Below are 18,964 nucleotides of genomic sequence, written 5' to 3' on the forward strand. Positions count from 1 at the left end.
CTTGTAGTGGTTTTCTGCTGTCTTCAGCAGCCTGTTTTTATGCCAATGAGGCTATTTTTAGTGGTGATTTAAAAAACCCCAAAACTAAACGTTGCAAGCACACCTGGGTAGATTTCTCCATCACTTGCAGAGTTAGAAATACACAAAATTGACTGAACCTGGAAAGAAAAATATAATCCTTATAGCCTTAAACAATTCAAATCAGCTTATAGGAAAAAAAAGAATGAAATCACTGTGCCACGAGTTTAAACACACAGAACTGTCTTTAAAGACACAAAAGAGTAGGGGGTCCAATACTCATAGTAATTTAAGAAGACAGGAGAGGTTCCTAGAGAATGACACGGGGACAAATTTCAGAGTATTAGTGACTGGCCCACTGAGTGCGAATGACACAGGGACAAATTTGTCCACGTTCCCGTAGGATCTATCTCTAGCCCTGTCCCCATGAGTTTTGTCTGTCTCTTCTCCATTCCTGCAAGCTCTGTTCTCATCTGCACAAGCTTTAACACTTATGTGCAGTTGAGGACAGAGCTTGCAGGGTTTGGACGGGACGGGGATGGAGATAGGTCCTGCGGGGACTAAGACTAATTTGTCCTCATGTCATTCACGCTCAATGGGCCAGCCACTAATATTCTGAAGCAGTTAACCAGGAAATGCCACTGAATATTGGCACTACCAGGCCATCTTAAGTCTAGGTAGGAGAAGGGCTTTCCAGGAGCCGTATTGTGAGTTATGCGGCCAGTGGCATAGCGAGGAAGGTTAGTGCCTGGGACAGTTACACCCTGCACCCCACCACTCTTCCTGCCGCTTGAGCACCCCCCCTCTTCCCTGGCCACCTCTTGAAACGTTCACTAGAGCGAGCAGCATCTTTCACCAGCTGTTTGTGCGGACCTCAGCTGCCTTCTGACATTATGCCTTGGTCCCACAACCACGAAGTGACATTAGACGGAAGCTGACACCAGCGCAAGCAGTAAGTAGAAGATGAAGCTCACACCGGCAAATGTTTAATGAGATACACGGGCAGAGAGGTGCTGGCACATCCTGTGAAGATAGCGCCCGGGGCAGTCTGCTACTATATGCAGGCCCCAGCAATATTCAGTGCCAGTTTCCATATAGTTAACCAGCATGTAGGACTACATAAATAGCCCAGTTACTTATCGGGATTAGATTGTGTTGGGGGGGGGGGGGAGGGGGTGAGACATGGCCAGATATCCTTAAGCACATCACAACCCATATTCAGAAATGACCCGCATAAGTGTTGTATGCTGGTGCCCTGCTGAATATTGGCCAGGACCCACATAAACCCCCTGTGGCTTTCTCTTATCCAGTCAGCTCTGAATATTCAGCATTAAATATCGAGACCTAATTCTGCCTGTGGTAGCCAAATGACTGCCATTGGCCGAATATTGACTGGTAGGTAATTTATCTCTGAATTCAGTACTGTACCTGGCAAGACAAAAGAGGTGAAATGCAGTATGCAGAACATTATTAAAGATTTTTAAATTATGTGCATATGAATAAGCATCATTTTCAGATTGCTCTGCTAATAACTCCCAGCTGGCTCTTAAGGCAGCACTGTAAAAACATCATTGGAAATGACCCTCTTAGCTTTCTTTCAGTCTATTAAAAAGAATTCATCTGTTAACTAACTGCACCATGATGGGGAAAATGCTGTAAAAATATCTTATTGCATTAGTATCCGCTGATTTGTAATGCCAATGTTTTTACTACTCTCTGCTTTACATATTGGGCATAAACAAAATATCCATGGTACCCTAACACAATGTAACTCTCCCCCCCAAGAGGTAACTTGCCTGACTACTGCAGCCTACTTTTCAGACTAAAAAATGTAAAGCAATGATGCACATTTCTCTGTGTGAAATAAAGTCCTATTAAACAAGTGGTTTTCATTCATTTAATGAGAAAAGGGGATATCCCTTATATAATTATAGTTTGTTTATGATCCTGGTTATTGTCTAGCCCAGTGGTTCTTAAATCTGTCCTGGGGGACTTCCAGCCAGTCGGGTTTTCAAGGTATCCCTAATGAATATGCATGAGGCAGATTTGCATGCCTGTCACCCCTATTATATGTAAATCTGTCTCATGCATATTCATTAGGGATAGCTTGAAAACTCAACTGGCTGGGGCGGTCCCCCAGGACAGGTTTAAGGACCATTGGTCTAGCCAGTTAATTTACCTTACATACATTCATTCACACAGACATACACATCTGTATATGGGTTCTTTGTTCTCTAATTATTTCCAGTTCACCCGGAGTAGAGAAAATTCACTGTATATCTTTAATCACTCTTTCATGCACTTTATCTTTCTTTTCATGGATAAGGCTCCCAAGTTGCATGTGTTGCTCTTTGCCATTTAGTGCTTCTGGAACATAAATACAGTACTGGATAAATACTGAAGCTTATTTATTTTAAAAGATGTAATATCCTTTAAAACAAACAAAATCTTTCCTACACTACACCTGTTTTCTCCACCCCCCTAAAAAAAAAACAAACAAAAAAAAAACATGAAAAATTAAAACACCTCTGTTCTCAGAATGAAGAGTGGTCCCTTAGAAAAATGTACAAAAAAATATAATATATATAGTGTTAACCAGGAAATCCAATTTCACAAACAAAATGAAAAGATAACTTATACAAAAAAGATAAATCTTACAATAAAATATAATTGACTAGTAAGAGCATGCAAGAAACATTACTTTTCCTCCTGTCCATTACATAGTTTGCACTCCTTTGCCTTTAACAGTTGCTTGAAACTCTTAAAGTCATTTACATAGTAGGGTGTGGCTAAATGGAAGAAAAAAACACTTGAGATTAGAAATATTTAGTTCCTTGGCTTAAAATTATTAAAATACTAATACTGTTCCAGCTGATCTCCTTTAGACAATCAACGAGAAGAGCTGATCTAATTAAAATTTTACCCCTTAATGCCTGGTGTGGAAGTCAGCACACAGCTTGCAGATCACACCTCTAAGCTCTCACTCTAAACACCAAGGCCTGGGTAAAAGATGAGTTTTATAAAAAGTTACTTATGAAAATAAAGCAGGGATGCACAATTCAGTTTGGTGAACTACAACATCTACTTTATACTGGCTTATTTCCCTGTCATTTGTGCATTGGAATATTAAATTAGGAGCAAATGTACCAACTACTCAAAGGACATTTCTCAATTCTTTAAAAAAACAAAATAAAACGAAAACAAAAAAACAGTGCTGTACTTGTACTGTGTGCATACAATAGACTGAGTTAAGAAGCGTTTTCAAGACCTCCTTCTGCCATAGCAATAAACTTACAAAAAGATAGTGCCGTTCTAAAACTTGATTCACCTTTCTGCTTTCATGGAATGTTTGTTTCCCACCACACCAGCAATGTTACACTAGAGATGACCGTACTCTGAAGCAGAACATTTTCATGGAAGGAAAATAATATAAAAAGGACTCGGTGACAAAAAACGCTTTGTTCCCCTCCCCCCTCCCATTGTTCTGTCCTGTACTGATGAGAAATGCTGCATTTTTCAGTCTTTACCGTACAACTAAACAAGCCACACACAGTTTTGAAGGGCCAATGCAGTCATCATGACAGAACGCTCCGCAGCCCTTGCACACGATCATGGCTTTCAGCCTACAAGAGCATTTCAGCTCCAGTTCGTCCGCACTGCTACTGTCAGCAAATCTCTGAACTGGAATTGGAGTGTTCTGGTTAGACATGCCAGTGACTGTGTTTGAGCTGCTTCCCAAAATTCCAATGGATTTTTCAATTGCGGACGCTGCCCTCTTGAAGTTTGTGCTACCAAAATGAATCGTTGGATAATTCCTACAAAGTTGCTGCTGCTGCTGCTGTGGGGTCTGAATCTTCTGCACAGTTAGTTGACTGAAAGGCTTTTGTGGCTCAGAAACTAAATAGGAAGAGAAATCTGCATTTTTCAATGCAAATACTTTGAGTTGTTCTTTTACATCATTCTGTTCATAGGAAGCTTGTTTCATGCTCAGTACACAGCTGCTGCTTAAACCTTCCTCAAAAGAAATGGGTTCAGACTTTATATTGCTACAGATGCTCACTGGCTGGGGCCAACTAAGTCTTTGAGTCGTTTCCATGGTAACTGCTGGTTGTTTCTGATCAGATGGGACCTCTGCATTAGGTGGGGAAGGCTGCACTAAAAAGGGATGGTGTGCAGTCTGTGATGCTGTGGTAATGTCATCACCTTCCTTACTCTGAATGTTAAGTGAAAACACACTCCCTAGTCTCAGCTGGTGGGGAGGGATATTGACCTCCCCCATACCTTTCTGTTCTAGATGCCTGTTATAGGGAAAGGCACTGCAGTCTGGAGTGGCTTTTGCAGAAGCTTGTGAGAGAGACGCTGTGGAAAGAGGGCCCCTTGTGGCCACGGGCATTTGGTAAAAATTCTGCCTGTGTGAGCTACCGGCTTCAGAATGAAAGCCGCCGTTTTTTTCAACGTGATATAAGTTTTGTTGAAAGCTGCAGGAAGGAAGGGGCCGTTTCTGTTGCTTGATCTCCGGGCTGTGAGTGATCCTGCTCGGAACAGAATGTTTGTTCAGCCACTCTTGTTTAAATGGCTGACCTGGCCCGAGATGATTCATACTGGAGCCCGTTATGCATGGAGTCACTTTAGCATCTGTCTCTGCTGACAATTTCCCAGGTTCACATTTAACTTGAGCATGCTCCCCCCCAGGTCTAGGCATCCTTTTCTTAGGATGGTTTTCGCGCTTTCTAATTTGCAAGGCAACCAGGCTCCCAGCAGGATATGCCTTACAGTCTTGGGTGGGAGAGCATGAAGGGTTATCAGTAACATGTCTATCAGCTACTGTTTTACACCCTGAGGTAGTTTGCAAAGGTAAGGGAAACCTATTTATCTCAAGTTTGGCTCCCAGCCTAGACTGTGGCAATACCTTCTCCAAAGGCAAGTTGCCTTGCAATAACTGGGTCACTAGAGGGTTGTTGGCTTCAACTGAAGACAAACGACAGTTAGAATTACCAGGGTTGTTAGCTCTTTTCAAGGTTTCTGTTGGTAGCGACAAGGAGTCTTCCCTGAAATCTACTGCAGAAGTCTTACAGCTCTGAGTTGATTGTACACCTATGGCCGTTTCATTAGCCTGGGAAGAAATATCTGATCCTGTAAAATCTTCAGTGTCCATCAAAAAATGCTTGTCTGATTCTATGATTTCTGATTTCACAGGAATGTTTCCCACAAGACTCCTAGCATGCAACGCTGACATCTGTGTGTAGCTTACAGGCTCTGCTTTGACATTTTCAAACACGCTTCCTTCTGTATACTCTTTGCTCTTTTTTGTGTTTGCACGGTTGACTGCTGGTTTGGTTGGGTTCATTTGCTCTTCGTCGTTCCAACAAATTCTATTACTAGTACTGTACTGGCTATTGCAGGCATCATCTGATCCACATTTAAATGAAGAATGGCACTGTAACCTTTCTGTAAAACCTCGGCTAGGAGAAACAACCTCACTCCTTTTATCTTCAGGTGTATGAGGCCCTTCTGGACAATTTATACAGGCAACCTGCAAGTTCCTGTCACCTTGTTTCCCAGAAACATTGAGCAAGCCAGAACTGTGCTCCATGCTTTCATTATTAGGCTCAGGCCTGCTAATCACAGACACCTGAGGAAATGTTTTAGCCTGTAGGGCAGAAGATTCTGTTCTAACCAGACAGTTAGGCACATCAGTACTGTTTTCAGCCTTTTCAGTGGAAGAGGACAAACTAAAAGTGGAATTTAGTGTTGTGCTGTGATCAACAATGACCTTGCAGGGAATAGATCTGTTCACTGCAGTCTGATTAAAACCCAGTGATTGAGGTTTTCCAGATAAATCTGTTGCATTCCTAGCTCCTGAAATTTTTTCGGAGCTCTCCCCACCTATTTTACTGGTATTTGCATAGGAATCTATAGTTGCCCTATTGCAAGTAAATGACGGAATAGGTGGCTTCTCACCTGAGTCAGCAACTGTGTCAACACAGCTGAAACTTGCTCTTACTGTAGTGCTAATGGAAACAGCTCCTTGCTCATCGCATTCACTTATGGCTATCTTTTCAGATGAAAATCTGTTGGCAGTGCATACTGGAGAGATGAGCACAGAACTGGCAGGAAGAGAGTGTGACAAACTGCTCCCTATGGGTGAAGTTGGCACTGTAGCATACTGGTTGCAGGTTGGATTAGTAGCACTGTTGCTTGATAAGGGCAATCTATTCTCCTCCGTGGAACTTGACAAGCCCGAGCTGTCTACTGAGTCTGGAATGATAGGGTTATCAGAACGTTTTGGCACGTGCGCTATGCATGGAGCTTCAGACCCCTGAAGAGAATTTAGCAAATTTATATTACACAGGGTAGTGCTTGTATTGTCAACAGACATCCGAACAGAAGATTTATCGACAGAATTTGCAAAGAGAACGTCCTCGATTGCTCCTGACAAAGCAATACTGCAAACAGGCACCGGGGCAGTGCTTTTATTCAAAAGCACTGAAACACCGCTGTCTTCATCAGAGGTAGATGAAACACATTTATCAGATGAATGCAGCGAAGGAATACTTTCATTAGAACTGTGCACAGATGTGTCAGTAACAGTTTCTGGCAGTGCAGCTGTGCTAAGTGACTGCTGCTGCAATAGAGCGGCAGTCTCACGAAGGTGAGCAGCCTTGTTGCTAGGAGACCTACAGTTTGGATTAACAATAATGACACCAGTAGAACCTTCAATCTTTGTATCAGAGGCAGCGGGCACATCTAATGCTGGGGGATCCTCCTTTGAGCAAAGCTGTGGTTTGGTATCTTTGCTGGTCTGCAGCAAGTGGGCTCTGGCTTGATGCTTTGCAAAAAGTTTGGCCTTGGTCTGCTCCTTGATGTGTGCCAGCGTTCTCGTCTTGCCACCTTCACAGGGGCTGCCGACACCTCCCGATACAATGCTGGCTGCTGCGGCCACTGCAGCCGCAGCCGCAGCCTCTCTCTGGGCTCTCGCTTGCTGAGCTCTCGCCTTGATATCTGCAAGAGTCCTGGCCCCTGTGTTCCTTCCTCCGCTGACAGATGTACTGGAGGAAACCCGAGTCTCTGGTTTGGAAACTGGTTGAGTCTTGATAATAAAAGGTGGTCCACTTTTTGAAAGTTGAATCTAAGAGAATAAAAGGAAAACAAAGGTCACTTTAGTAGAAATTTGGAAATATTTAGAAGCGCACAGTAGTTCTGATTAGATCCAATGGATTACAATGACTGCATTTGCAATAGATTTATTTTATAATCATGATACAAAATACAATTGTACATCTAGTAATAATAAAATGTTAATTTACATTATGAGGGCAATTGTATAATTAGGGGCTTCCCACTTAGTAGCTTATTCTATAATGGAACTTAGCTCCATTCTAGAATACTAGCATTAAGCCAGTACTGGTGTGGTTAATATCTAGGCACCTGAACTTACAGTAGCTATAGAAAAGTGCAGGCGCCTAAGTGTGGCAACTTATAGTATTCTGTAAGTGGAAGCCCTGTGTCCAGCCTATGCTCCACTTACTACGTAGAACCCCCTTACAAATATGCGCTATGTAAGTTGAGCAATTGGCACAATGGTCCTTAGGCAAAATGCTGGAATATGCACGTACTTGAGTATAGGTCATTGTTCTAAATATTTACAAACAAAGGGCCATATTCTATAAATGGTGCCTTAAGTTAGGTGGTGGTAGGCGTCTTACCGCTGCCAAACTTGTTTTAATTGGTGCAGTAATTGACCAAGTCGTTTGAAACTGATTAAAAACTTGTAAAAAAAAAAAAAAAAAAGTAGGTGCCAGGCACTAGTGTAGGCACTAGTAATGGGCCTACAGCAGGGCACCTAAGCCCAAATTCTATAAGCAGCGCCTAAAAGTTAGGCGCCTTATTAGGTGCCGTTCAGCGCGATTCAAGCACAATTGGGTGCTCTTTAGTGAATCACGCTGAGCGGCACCTATTTTAGAGGCGCCCAGTAAATAGGCCAGCCCTAGGCACACTTAAAAGTTAGGCGCCTAGCTGAGCGCTTAAGCACGCTTAAGAGCAGAGATTCTGCAACAAGGTGCCTAACATGCATAGCGCCTATTTTTTTTGAAGGGCACCTAAATTTTTGTAGGCGCCTTGTTACAGAATCGCGTTTTCTTGATAGGCGCCTATGTTTCAATCAATGCTGATTAAAAAGCTTAATTGAGCTTGTTATTCAATTTAGATAGGCGCCTAACTTTAGCTGCTGCTTATAGAATTTGGGCTGTAATGCCTAAGTGGGCATGATTAGGGGGTGGAATGGGACTTAGGCGGCATTAGGTGCAATTCACTAAAGGACTTGGGCGTCTGTAGTGTAGGCCAGTAAAACCTTGGCCTACATTACAGATGCCTAAGGTTTCTGGTAGGCGCCATTAACCCTGATTCTTTAAATGGCAACTAAGAGTGCTTGACAGCCGTTTTTGTACACAGCTGCTGATTTAGGTGCCATTTATAGAATGTAGCTCAAAATGAGCAAATAAATATCTAATTTATATTACTTTTATTGAAGCCAGTTAAAGGTCCAACAAATACTTATGATGTAGGATCACTAAAATTAATAACACTATATAGATATGTCCTACATTTCTTCTATGCAGGACTCTTCAATCTGAAGAGTCCTTAGAATAGAAGAAATTTATTTTATTTATTTATATTCCGCATATCCTGCAATTTTATGCGGATTACAAATTACTCAGGTACTCAAGCATATGTAGGACACATCTGTATAGTGTTATTAATTTATAGAACTGCCTTTTATATAACATATTGCAGAATTGACATTTCATTTCCAGGTATAAAATGTAACCACTAAACTGAAAAATCCGCACAAACATCGACTGACGTTACCTAGTCTAAAAATGAAAGTTTTTATCCACTTTTAAATGTGAATAAAAGTATGGGTTATTTAACGTGTACTTGTAGGGACAAATATTCAGTCTGAAGCAGTCAGTGATTGTTTTCACCATTACCAGCTCTATGCCTGGATATCCAATGCCAGGCCATGTCCAGGCACTGGCACTGAATATCTGAGCATGTGTGGACAGCCGGCATTAACCAGCTAAGTGCCAATATCCAGCCTTAAGCTGGTTAAGTTAAACTGGCCAAAGATAGAACCTCTAGTTATGTGGTCCTATTTGGTCATCTTATTGAATCAGTTAAGAGCTGAATATTGGTACTTAACCTATTAAGCGATGACTCCATTCCCAGATCATCCGCTGAATAGCCAGTTTTGACTTTAGTGGTTAGTACCGATATTCAGCAGCACTATGCAATTAATCGCCACTAAATATCAGTGGATAAGCCTGCACAGGCAATTTCTTCATTTAAAGAAGGCTTCATAGCTGTTTACATAGTTGGATAAAACAATCATATAAATATATAAATCTTTAGAGTTCAAGTTACAAGACAATAACATAGGACGGTACATCAATTTAACTGGGCAGGAGCTTTTCCTACCCAATTAAATTATTTTAAATACTGATCCCTTAGTAAATGCATTCATGTTGGCATAAATAGCAAGTATACATTTTGAAGTCAATAGATTAAAACAACTATGCTGTTGGTAGTGCCAGCTACCAAGTTTACATGCATGTTAATGAGCAGTTCAATTTTAGATGTAACTCAGCATTGCTAACAAGGTACTGTTTTGCAGCTACTAATTCTGTACATCTTCAACTATTTGACTTGCTGCAACAAACATTTATTATGAGCCATAACAATAAGTGAAGTTTAGTGCATGCCACAGCCTCAAAATATGGAAAATAATAAGGCCCTTTTTGGTGCTGGTTCCAAAGAGATGTGCCACGCTGCAGTAGTGTCCTTTTCAATGCTGCCATTCTGATTTTGGGCGCAGAAAGAACGGGTCCTAATCAAATTCTTTCAGAAAAAGTTATTTATTGAAACAAAAAACCCAATGTCATCCACGTTTCACCTAAACAGAGCTGCTTCAGGGGTATAACTAAAACAGTAGTACACTTAAAATATAAAATAAGATATAATCAGTCTAACCCCCCCATTTTACAAAAACGTAGTGCGGTTTATAGTGCCAGCTGCAATGGTAACAGCACCAACGCTCATACAGAATTCCTATGCACTTAGGAGCTGCTACCGTCACGGCCAGCGCTAAAAAATGTGCTACAGTTTTGCAAAGGAGGGGGGTAGGTGGTAAATTATAAAAAACAACATACATATAGAGTGAACAGGATCCAGAAGTGAATATGTGCGCCAATATATACAAATAAATTTCCAATAAAGAAACATATCCTTATAGAACATGCAACAGGTGAGGGAAACAGCTTTGGGCTGTATAATGATACCTTCTATAGCAAATTTATATATGGCCAATTTTGAAAATAACTTTTCGATGTCACATAAGTTCAGTAATTGTCTACTATTTTGTTGTATTTGTTTTTTGTATTGTTTAATATATATATTTTATTACTGAACATATACGTCATATCTCCAATGGAAGAATGTTCAAAAGGCAAGCCCCTTCAATTTCAAACATATTAGAATGAGAAGTATCTAGTCTAATATAATTAAACTGGGGACATCCAAAAGCGTCTTATTCATAGACCTCAAACTGCGACTCATATGATACACTCTCAAAACCATGGCCAATGCTAATGGTGTTTCATTGTTAAATGCTTTTTGAATAAAGGGGCAAATTCTATAAAGTCTGTCTAAAGTTAGGCGCCTACATTGGCATGCCTAGCTGATATAGGCATTTAATATCTCATAATTGGAGTTTATTGGACTTATTTAAAGTTAGGCACATAACTTGCAAAGTACGATTTTATAAAAAGTCTGCGCCTAGTCGAAAGTGGACATGGTTAGGGGCAAATCACAAGATATTTTTGAGTTAGGCACCTGTTTTTCAACTTATGGGCAGGCATTTACCATATATACTCAAACATAAACTGAGATTTTGGGGCCAAAACAATGGCCCAAAAATGGGGGTCTTGGTTTATATTTGGGTCACCGCTGACCGGCTCCCCTCCCGAACCTATTGCAGGCCTTTGCCGGGCCTGTCATAAGACCTAGTGGTGCAGAGGTGGGCCAGGACAGGAGGGATCTCTTCCCTCTCCTGAACTGGCTGACTTTGAACAACTTTTATTTCCCTCCTCCCAGCGTTCCTGTTAAATCCCTGGTGTGGAATTGGTTATTGGATATAAAACAAAGGGTAGGGTTAAATGGTCATTTTTCTCAATGGAGGACAGTAAACAGTGGAGTGCCGCAGGGGTCTGTACTGGGACCGGTGCTTTTTAACTTATTTATGAATGATCTGGAAATTGGAACGATGAGTGAGGTGATTGAATTTGCAGATGACATTAAACTGTTCAAAGTTGTTAAAACGCATGCGGATTGTGAAAAATTGCAGGCGGACCTTAGGAAATTGGAAGACTGTGTGTCCATATGGAAGATGAAATTTAATGTGGACAAATACAAAGTGAAGCACATTGGGAAGAATAAACTGAATCACAGTTATTGGATGCTAGGGTCCACCTTGGGGGTTAGTGCCCAAGAAAGGGATCTGGGTATCATTGTAGACAATACGATGAAACCTTCCACCTAATGTGCGGCGGTGGCCAAAAAAGCATACAGTATGCTAGGAATTATTAAAAAAGGGATGGTTAATAAGACTAAGAATGTTATAATGTCCCTCTATCGCTCCGTGGTGTGACCTCATCTGGACTATTGCGTTCAATTCTGGTCTCCTTATCTCAAGAAGGATATAGTGGCGCTAGAAAAGGTTCAAAGAAGAGCGACCAAGATGATAAAGGGGATGGAACTCCTCTCATATGAAGAAAGACTAAAATGGTTAGGGCTCTTCAGCTTGGAAAAGAGGCAGCTGAGGGGAGATATGATTGAAGTCTACAAAATCCTGAGTGGAGTAGAATGGATACAAGTGAACTGATTTTTCACTCTATCAAAAATTACAAAGACTAGGGGAAACTCGTTGAAGTTACAGGGAAATACTTTTAAAACCAATAGGAGGAAATTTTTTTTTCACTCAGAGAATAGTCAAGCTCTAGAATGCATTGCCAGAGGTTGTGGTAAGAGCGGATAGCATAGCTGGTTTTAAGAAAGGTTTGGACAAGTTCCTGGAGGAAAAGTCCATAGTCTGTTATTGAGAAAGATATGGGGAAGACACTGCTTGCCCTGAATCGGTAGCATGGAATATTGCTACTCCTTGGGTTTCTGCCAGGTACTAGGGACCTGGATTGGCCACTGTGAGAACGGGCTACTGGACTTGATGGATCATTGGTCTGACTCAGTAAGGCTATTCTTATGTTGGTCCAAGAGTGGGCTGGGACCCCTCCCGCCTAAGAAATTTTACCTCCTTCCCCCTCCCCCACATACCTTTCGAATTCCTTGTGGTCCAGCGGTGAACTGCGGCAGAAGTGACCTTTCTTTTCTCCTGCCCATTCAGAACTGCTAGCTGATTAGCGAGAACTTGCAGCAGACAATCAGCTAGTGGCTCTGCACCAGTAGAAGCAAAGGAAAGCCACTCCTGCCATGGTTCACCGCTGGACCACCAGGGATTCGAAAAGTATGCAAGGAATGGTAGAAGGAGGTAAAACTTCTCAGAGTAGGTCAGGACAGGAGGCAGAAGGGAAACCTCTTGTCCTGGCCAACTGCTGGACCACAAGGAGTTACAGCAGGCCTGGTGGAGGCCTGTAAGGCATCGGGAGGAAGCGGGACAGGGTACAAAATCTTTCAAGGCAGGGAAGGCGGGGAGCTGGGTGCAGAGACCAACAGGGCAGGCAAGGGAGTAAGAGAGGGGGCTGGATTCAGAGCCTGGCAAAGCAGGGAGGGAGGGGGAACAGAGTGCAGGGCAGGACAGGGAGGGGCTGGTTGCAAAGCCTGGCAGGGCAGGGCCTGCACTTGAATATTTCCCCCCCCTCCCGTTTATATTCAAGTCAATCTTATTTCCTCCATTTTATGGTGGGGGGGGGGAAGGTTATCTCAATTCATATTTGAGTCAGTTTATATTTGAGTATATATGGTAGGCCAAGAAAACCCAGGCATAAATATAGTGGCCCTAAAAGTCAGGACACCCAGTGACACCTGAGGCCACTTCAGTGGCACTAAGCATGGTTCTATACAGTATGATTAGATTTTATAGCACTGGCACAGATTTTTTAGGTGACCTATGGATTTCCTTAAAAATGAGGGAAATGCGACATGAATGAGGACAGCCAGTAAGCAATCTCACAGCTGCATTTTGTATCACCTGTAGAGCTTGCAATAAATGTTTTGGCAAACCTAATAATACAGAATTAGAATAATCAAATACTGGCAAAACCAACGCCTGTCCTATATATATTTATAGATCATCAGGAAATGGGAAAGACAAATGAGGTGATCAAATCTGCAGATTATACAAAAGTATTCAAGCTGCTGAATTGCAAATGAAATGTAATGCTCACATGTGCATATAGAGAAGAATAACCTAAACTATAGCTACACGATGGTAGGTTCCACATTAGGAGACAGTTCTTAGGAAAATGATCTAATGGGGGCATTCATCAAGCACCGTTATAACCTTAACACACCTTAATGTGAGTAAAGGGAATTAGCATATGCTGAATGCAAAAAGCCCATAGGTACAGAATGGGCTTTTAGCATTTAGCACACATAAGCATGGATTAATGAGACAACATGGATTTAGTCAAGGGAAATCTATGACCACCACCTCTCTTAGTTCCAAACCTCACTGACTCTTCGCCACACTAAACTCCCTACTCAAAGCACCCTTACCTCCTATCCCCCCTTCAATTTCTCCTCAGACTATGGCAGAGTTCTTCTACAATAAGATCCAGACGATTTACCTTGAGCTCTCAACCAGGCTGCATCCCCCTCACCTCAACACCTGCCACATTCTCCTCCTTCTCTGAAATCACCGAGGAAGAAACCACACATCTTCTCTCATGCTCCAAACCCACTACATGCTCCTCTGATCTGATTCCCACTCAACTACTCAGTACTACCTCACCTACTGTCATCCCTCCTATCTGTCACATCCTCAACCTATCTCTCTCCATCGCAACTGTCTCTGATGCCTTCAAACATGCCGTTCTCACACTTCTCCTCAAAAACCCCTCACTGGACCCCATGTGCCCCTCCAACTCTTATCCCATATCCCTCCTCCCCTTATCCATGTTACTTGAATATGCTGTTCAACATCATTGCCTGGACTTTCTTTCATCCCAAGCTATTCTTGATCCTCTTCAGTCAGGCTTCACCCGCTGCATCCCATGGAAACTGCCCTCACTAAAGTTTCCAATAACATGTTCCTGGCCAGATCCAAAGGCCTCTACTCTATCTTCATCCTTCTTGATCTATCTTCTGCCTTTAGTACTGTTGATCACCACCTACTCTTTAATTCACTCTCTTTGATGGGATTTCAGGATTCTGCTCTCATCTGGTTTTCTTCCTCTCTCCCATCCCACCTTCAGTGTATGCAATGATGGTTCCTCCTCCACAGCCATCCTACTATCAATTGGTGTACCTCAAGGCTCTGTTCTGGGACCACTCATTTTCTCAATCTATACCTGCTCAATTGGAGTGCTGATCTCCTCCTATGGTTTCTAGTATCACCTCTATGCTGAGAACTCCCAGATCTACCTCTCCACATCATATATCTCTACTGAAACCCAGACCCAAGTCTCAGCCTGCCTGTCCGACATTGCCACCTGGATGTCCCATTGCCATCTAAAACTGAATATGGCTAAAGCAGAGCTGCTCATTTTACTACTACTTATCACTTATATCGATCTGAAAGGCGTACGCAGCACTGTACATTCTGACATTTATAGATGGTCCCTGCTCAGAAGAGCTTACAATCTAACTTGGACAGACAGACATGACATAGAGTGTAGGGGATGCAGAACCCAAAGTGAGAGGAGTTAGGAGTCAAAAGCACTCTCAAAGAGGAGGGCTCCCTGTCTTGTCTGCTTGCAATCTCGGGATCATCTTTGACTCCTCTCTCTCCTTCTCCTCTCAGATACAACATAATCGCTACAATGTGCCGCTTCTTCCTCTATAATATTCCCAAAATCTGATCCTTCTTCTCTGAGCATACTACCAAAACCCTTATCCATGCCACCATCACTTCATGCTTAGATTACTGCAACTCGCTAGTCTCAGATCTTCCACTTGGCCATTTTTCTTCTCTTTAATCCATCCAGAATTCAGCTGTATGACTCATAGTCTATGAGAGCTGCTATAGTTATGTAACCCCTCTCCTAAAATCCTTCACTGGCTTCCCATCCATTTCCAAAAACAATTTACACTCCTCTTACTGGCCAACAAATGCATTCACTTGGCTGCCCCTCTCTTCACTTATCTCCTTCTATGTTCCTCCCTGTGAGCTCTGCTCAGTTGGTAAGTGCCTCCTGTCTGTGCCCTTTTCCACCTCTGCCAACTCCCTTCTATCGTGCTGCACCGTATGCCTGGAACAAACCGTCCAAAGCCCTACAGTGGGCTCCGTATGTTGCAGTGTTCAAGTCCAAGTTAAAAGCCCACCTCTTCAAGACTGCTTTCAACTTCTAACTCCTTTCACTTTAGGTTCTGCATCCCCAACCCTAAATGTCATGTCTGTCTGAGTTAGATTGTAAGCTCTTCCGAGCAGGGATCGTCTATTAAATGTCAAAATGTACAGCGCTGCATATACCTTTCAGCGCTACAGAAGTGATAAATAGTAGTAGTAGTTGTTGTAGTAGTAAAGTATTTCATGAAAGACTTCTAAGGAAATTAGAAAGTCAAGGGATAGGAGGTAAAGAATGCTAGGAATTATCAGGAAAGTAATGGAAAACAAAGATGAGAATGTTATAAAGCCCTTGTATTGCTCCATGGTGTGGTCACTCCTTGAATACTGTGTGCAATTCTGGTTGCCACATCTCAAAAAAGATATTGCTGAATTAGAAAAAAGTACAGAGAAGGGTGATGAAAATGATAAAAGGGAAGGGACAACTTTCCTATAAGGAAAAGTTAAAGTGGATAGGGCTCTTCAACCTGGAGAAGAGAAGGTTCAGGGGAGATATGATAGAGATCTATAAAATGCTGCGTGGAGTTGAATGGGTAGATATGAATCGCTGGTTTATTAGGACTAGGGGGCATGCCAAGAAGATACTAAGAAGTAAATTTAAAACAGCCAGAGAAAATATTTCTTCATTCAACATGTTACACTGCAATTCATTGCCAGAGAATGTGGTGAAAGCAGTTAGCTTAGCAGGGTTTTAAAAAGAGTTGGATAATTTCCTAAAACAGAAGCCTATAAGCCATTATTAAGATGGACTTCAGGAAATCCACTGCTTATTCCTACAATAAGCAACATATAATCTGTTCTACTCCTTGGGATCTTGCCAGGTACCTGTGACAGGATACTGGGCTTGATGGACCTTTGGTTTGTTCCAGCAAGGCAACTCTTACCTTCTTATAAATTCTCCTCCCTTATAATGACAACACACTGACATAATCTACTCGGTGTGCATCGATAATCAAAAACGCAAACAGAATGTTAGCAATTGTCAAGAAAAGAATAGAGGATAACATAAAAAATATAATGTGACAATTGCACCATGAGTACTATGTGCAATTCTGTGCAGATATAGCAGAATTAAGAAAAGTAGAGATAAAAGCATTCAAAATGAGTAAGGGGATGGAACAACTTTCATATGAAGAAAGGCTAAAGAAGTTGGGGGCCCTTCAATTTGTAGGAGAGATGGTCAAGGGGAGATATGATAGAAGTCTATACAATTCTGAGTGGAGTGGAGCTGGTAAACGCAAATACTTTGTTTATTTTTTCAAACAGTACAAAGACTAGGGGACATGTCACAACATGAAGCTATCAGAGAAAATATGACTAGGGGACATGCCACAACATGAAGCTATCAGAGAAAATATTTTTTTAATCTATGTCTAGTTAAGCTCTAGATCTCATTGCTAGAGGATGTGGTAAAAGCAGTTAGGGCTAGCACCTAAAAACCATCAGTGCCAAAACAATAGCACTTAGGCAGAGAAGCTTGCATCCCGGAGATGAATGCATGGCTGTGCAGGCTAGTATCATCAAGAGCGTTTTGGTTTCCTGGACCACGGGATGATTTTCCAAGGGCTGCTGAGCAGAGATGGTGTGTCTATCAAAGAAAAGAAGACGTCTTCAGCAGTAGACTGGATAACCTACTGAAGAGGGCTTTAAACTGGAGTCACTGAGGCTGGGTGACCAAAGCCCTTGGGGAAGTGAAGAATTAAATACCTCTATGAAAATGGGGATTAGGGGCAATGTCTGTAAAGCAGTATGAGAAATAAGGTTCTGAATCTAGAGGCTGTGATGGAAGAGGCTAATTTGGATTTAGTGACAATCACAGATGTGGTTCACTGAGAACAATGATTGGGATATAGTTGTACTGGGCTATAACCTATATGTTCAGGAAAGACAGACTAGGAAGAAAAGGAGAGAGGAGTGGCATTAAAAGTTAAAGAACATATTAAAGCTACATAATTGCAGAACCTACAGGATAAGAAATATAAAAACATGACAGCAGATAAAGGCCAAATGGCCTATCCACTCTGTCCATCAGCAGCATCCAATATCTCCTCCCCTCCCTAAGAGATCCCATGTATCTGTCCCATGCTGTGGGTCAGTCTGGAAAGTGGAAAATGTATTTACATTGGTGTGATATACAGGCCTCCTTCACAGACAGAAGTAGACAGAGATTTAATTGAAGACATTCAAAATATAGCTGTAAAAGGGGAAATACTGCTAATAAATTATTTTTAATATGCCAGATGTTGATTTGATTGCCTATTGCAGGGTCTCTTAGGAGTAGGGAGAACCTGGATTCTCTACAGAGAGAACTGTTCCAACAGTTGGTAATGAAACCCATAGGATGGTGCTATACTGGACTTCATGCTTTCGAATGGGGAGAGTGCTTCTAGTGTTATAGTGGGTGATCATCTGGTATCCAGTGATCACCAGATGGTGTGGTGTCATTTTAAGACAGCTGTAGAGGGTCATTCAAAGTGAAGGTCTAGACTAAAAAACAAAACAAAACTAACTTTGTTCAGATGGGGGATTATGCCAAGGACTTATTGTCTGGATGGGAACATCTTGAAGAAGTAGGAAAGCAGTGGGCAAACCTGAAAGGAGCTATTGTAAGTGCATCAAACCATTTTGTAAGGAAAGTAATTAAGAGTAAGAGGCCAATTTGGTTCTCAAAATTAGTAGCTGAAAAGATAAGGAAAAAAAGGTTAACCTTCATAAACTACAAAAAAATCACAGAAAGAAGAAAACTGGCAAAAATATCTGGAAAAATTAAGAGAAGCAGGAAGAGCAGTCAGGAAAGAAAAGATGCAACTAGAAGAAAAAATAGCTAACAGTAACAAGGAGTGGGGGGGGGAACTCTTTTAGATATGTTAGGGGGAAGTGCAAAAGAGAGGCAATGTAAGACTCAAATGTGAAGGGGAGAAATATATAGAAACTGATAAAGATAAGGCTGAATTGCATAACAAATATTTCTGTTCTGTGTTGACAACTAAAGGACTAGGAGCAAGACTGCAGAAGACAAACATAGATAGAAATGGAGGTGTGGTAAACCCTGAACAATTTGCAGAAGACTGTGTTCATGAGGAGCTATCTAAGCTAGGGAAGACAAAGCAACATGGCCTGGATGGCATACATCCAAGTACTGAAGTAACTTAGGAAAATTCTGGCAGCTATGTTTGCTGGCCTTTTCAATGTTTCTCTAAGGTTTGGAATGGTACTGGAGGACTGGAGAAGGATGGAGGTGGTCCATCTTCACAAAAGCAGAAGTAAGGAAGAGGTAGGGAACTACATGCTGACTTCTGTGGTAAGTAAATTAATGGAAACGATTACAACTCCCCCCCCTCCCAGAGAACAGTGAAACTTCTGGAATACAAT

General features: G+C 41.8%; 1 protein-coding gene across 3 annotated transcripts in view; it reads right to left on the reverse strand.

Moving 5' to 3' along the window:
- Positions 1-2,573: 2,573 nt before the first annotated feature.
- Positions 2,574-18,964, reverse strand: part of ASXL3 (ASXL transcriptional regulator 3) — a 326,363-nt gene continuing 309,972 nt past the window's right edge. For all 3 annotated transcript variants that reach the window (XM_033934243.1, XM_033934244.1, XM_033934246.1), the window contains one exon: positions 2,574-7,147. In XM_033934243.1, the coding sequence (XP_033790134.1) occupies positions 3,542-7,147 (3,606 nt within the window). In that variant the 3' untranslated portion in view covers positions 2,574-3,541. The remainder of the gene's footprint in view (positions 7,148-18,964) is intronic.

Source organism: Geotrypetes seraphini, chromosome 2 (genome assembly GCF_902459505.1).
Source record: "Geotrypetes seraphini chromosome 2, aGeoSer1.1, whole genome shotgun sequence".
NCBI lineage: Eukaryota > Metazoa > Chordata > Amphibia > Gymnophiona > Dermophiidae > Geotrypetes > Geotrypetes seraphini.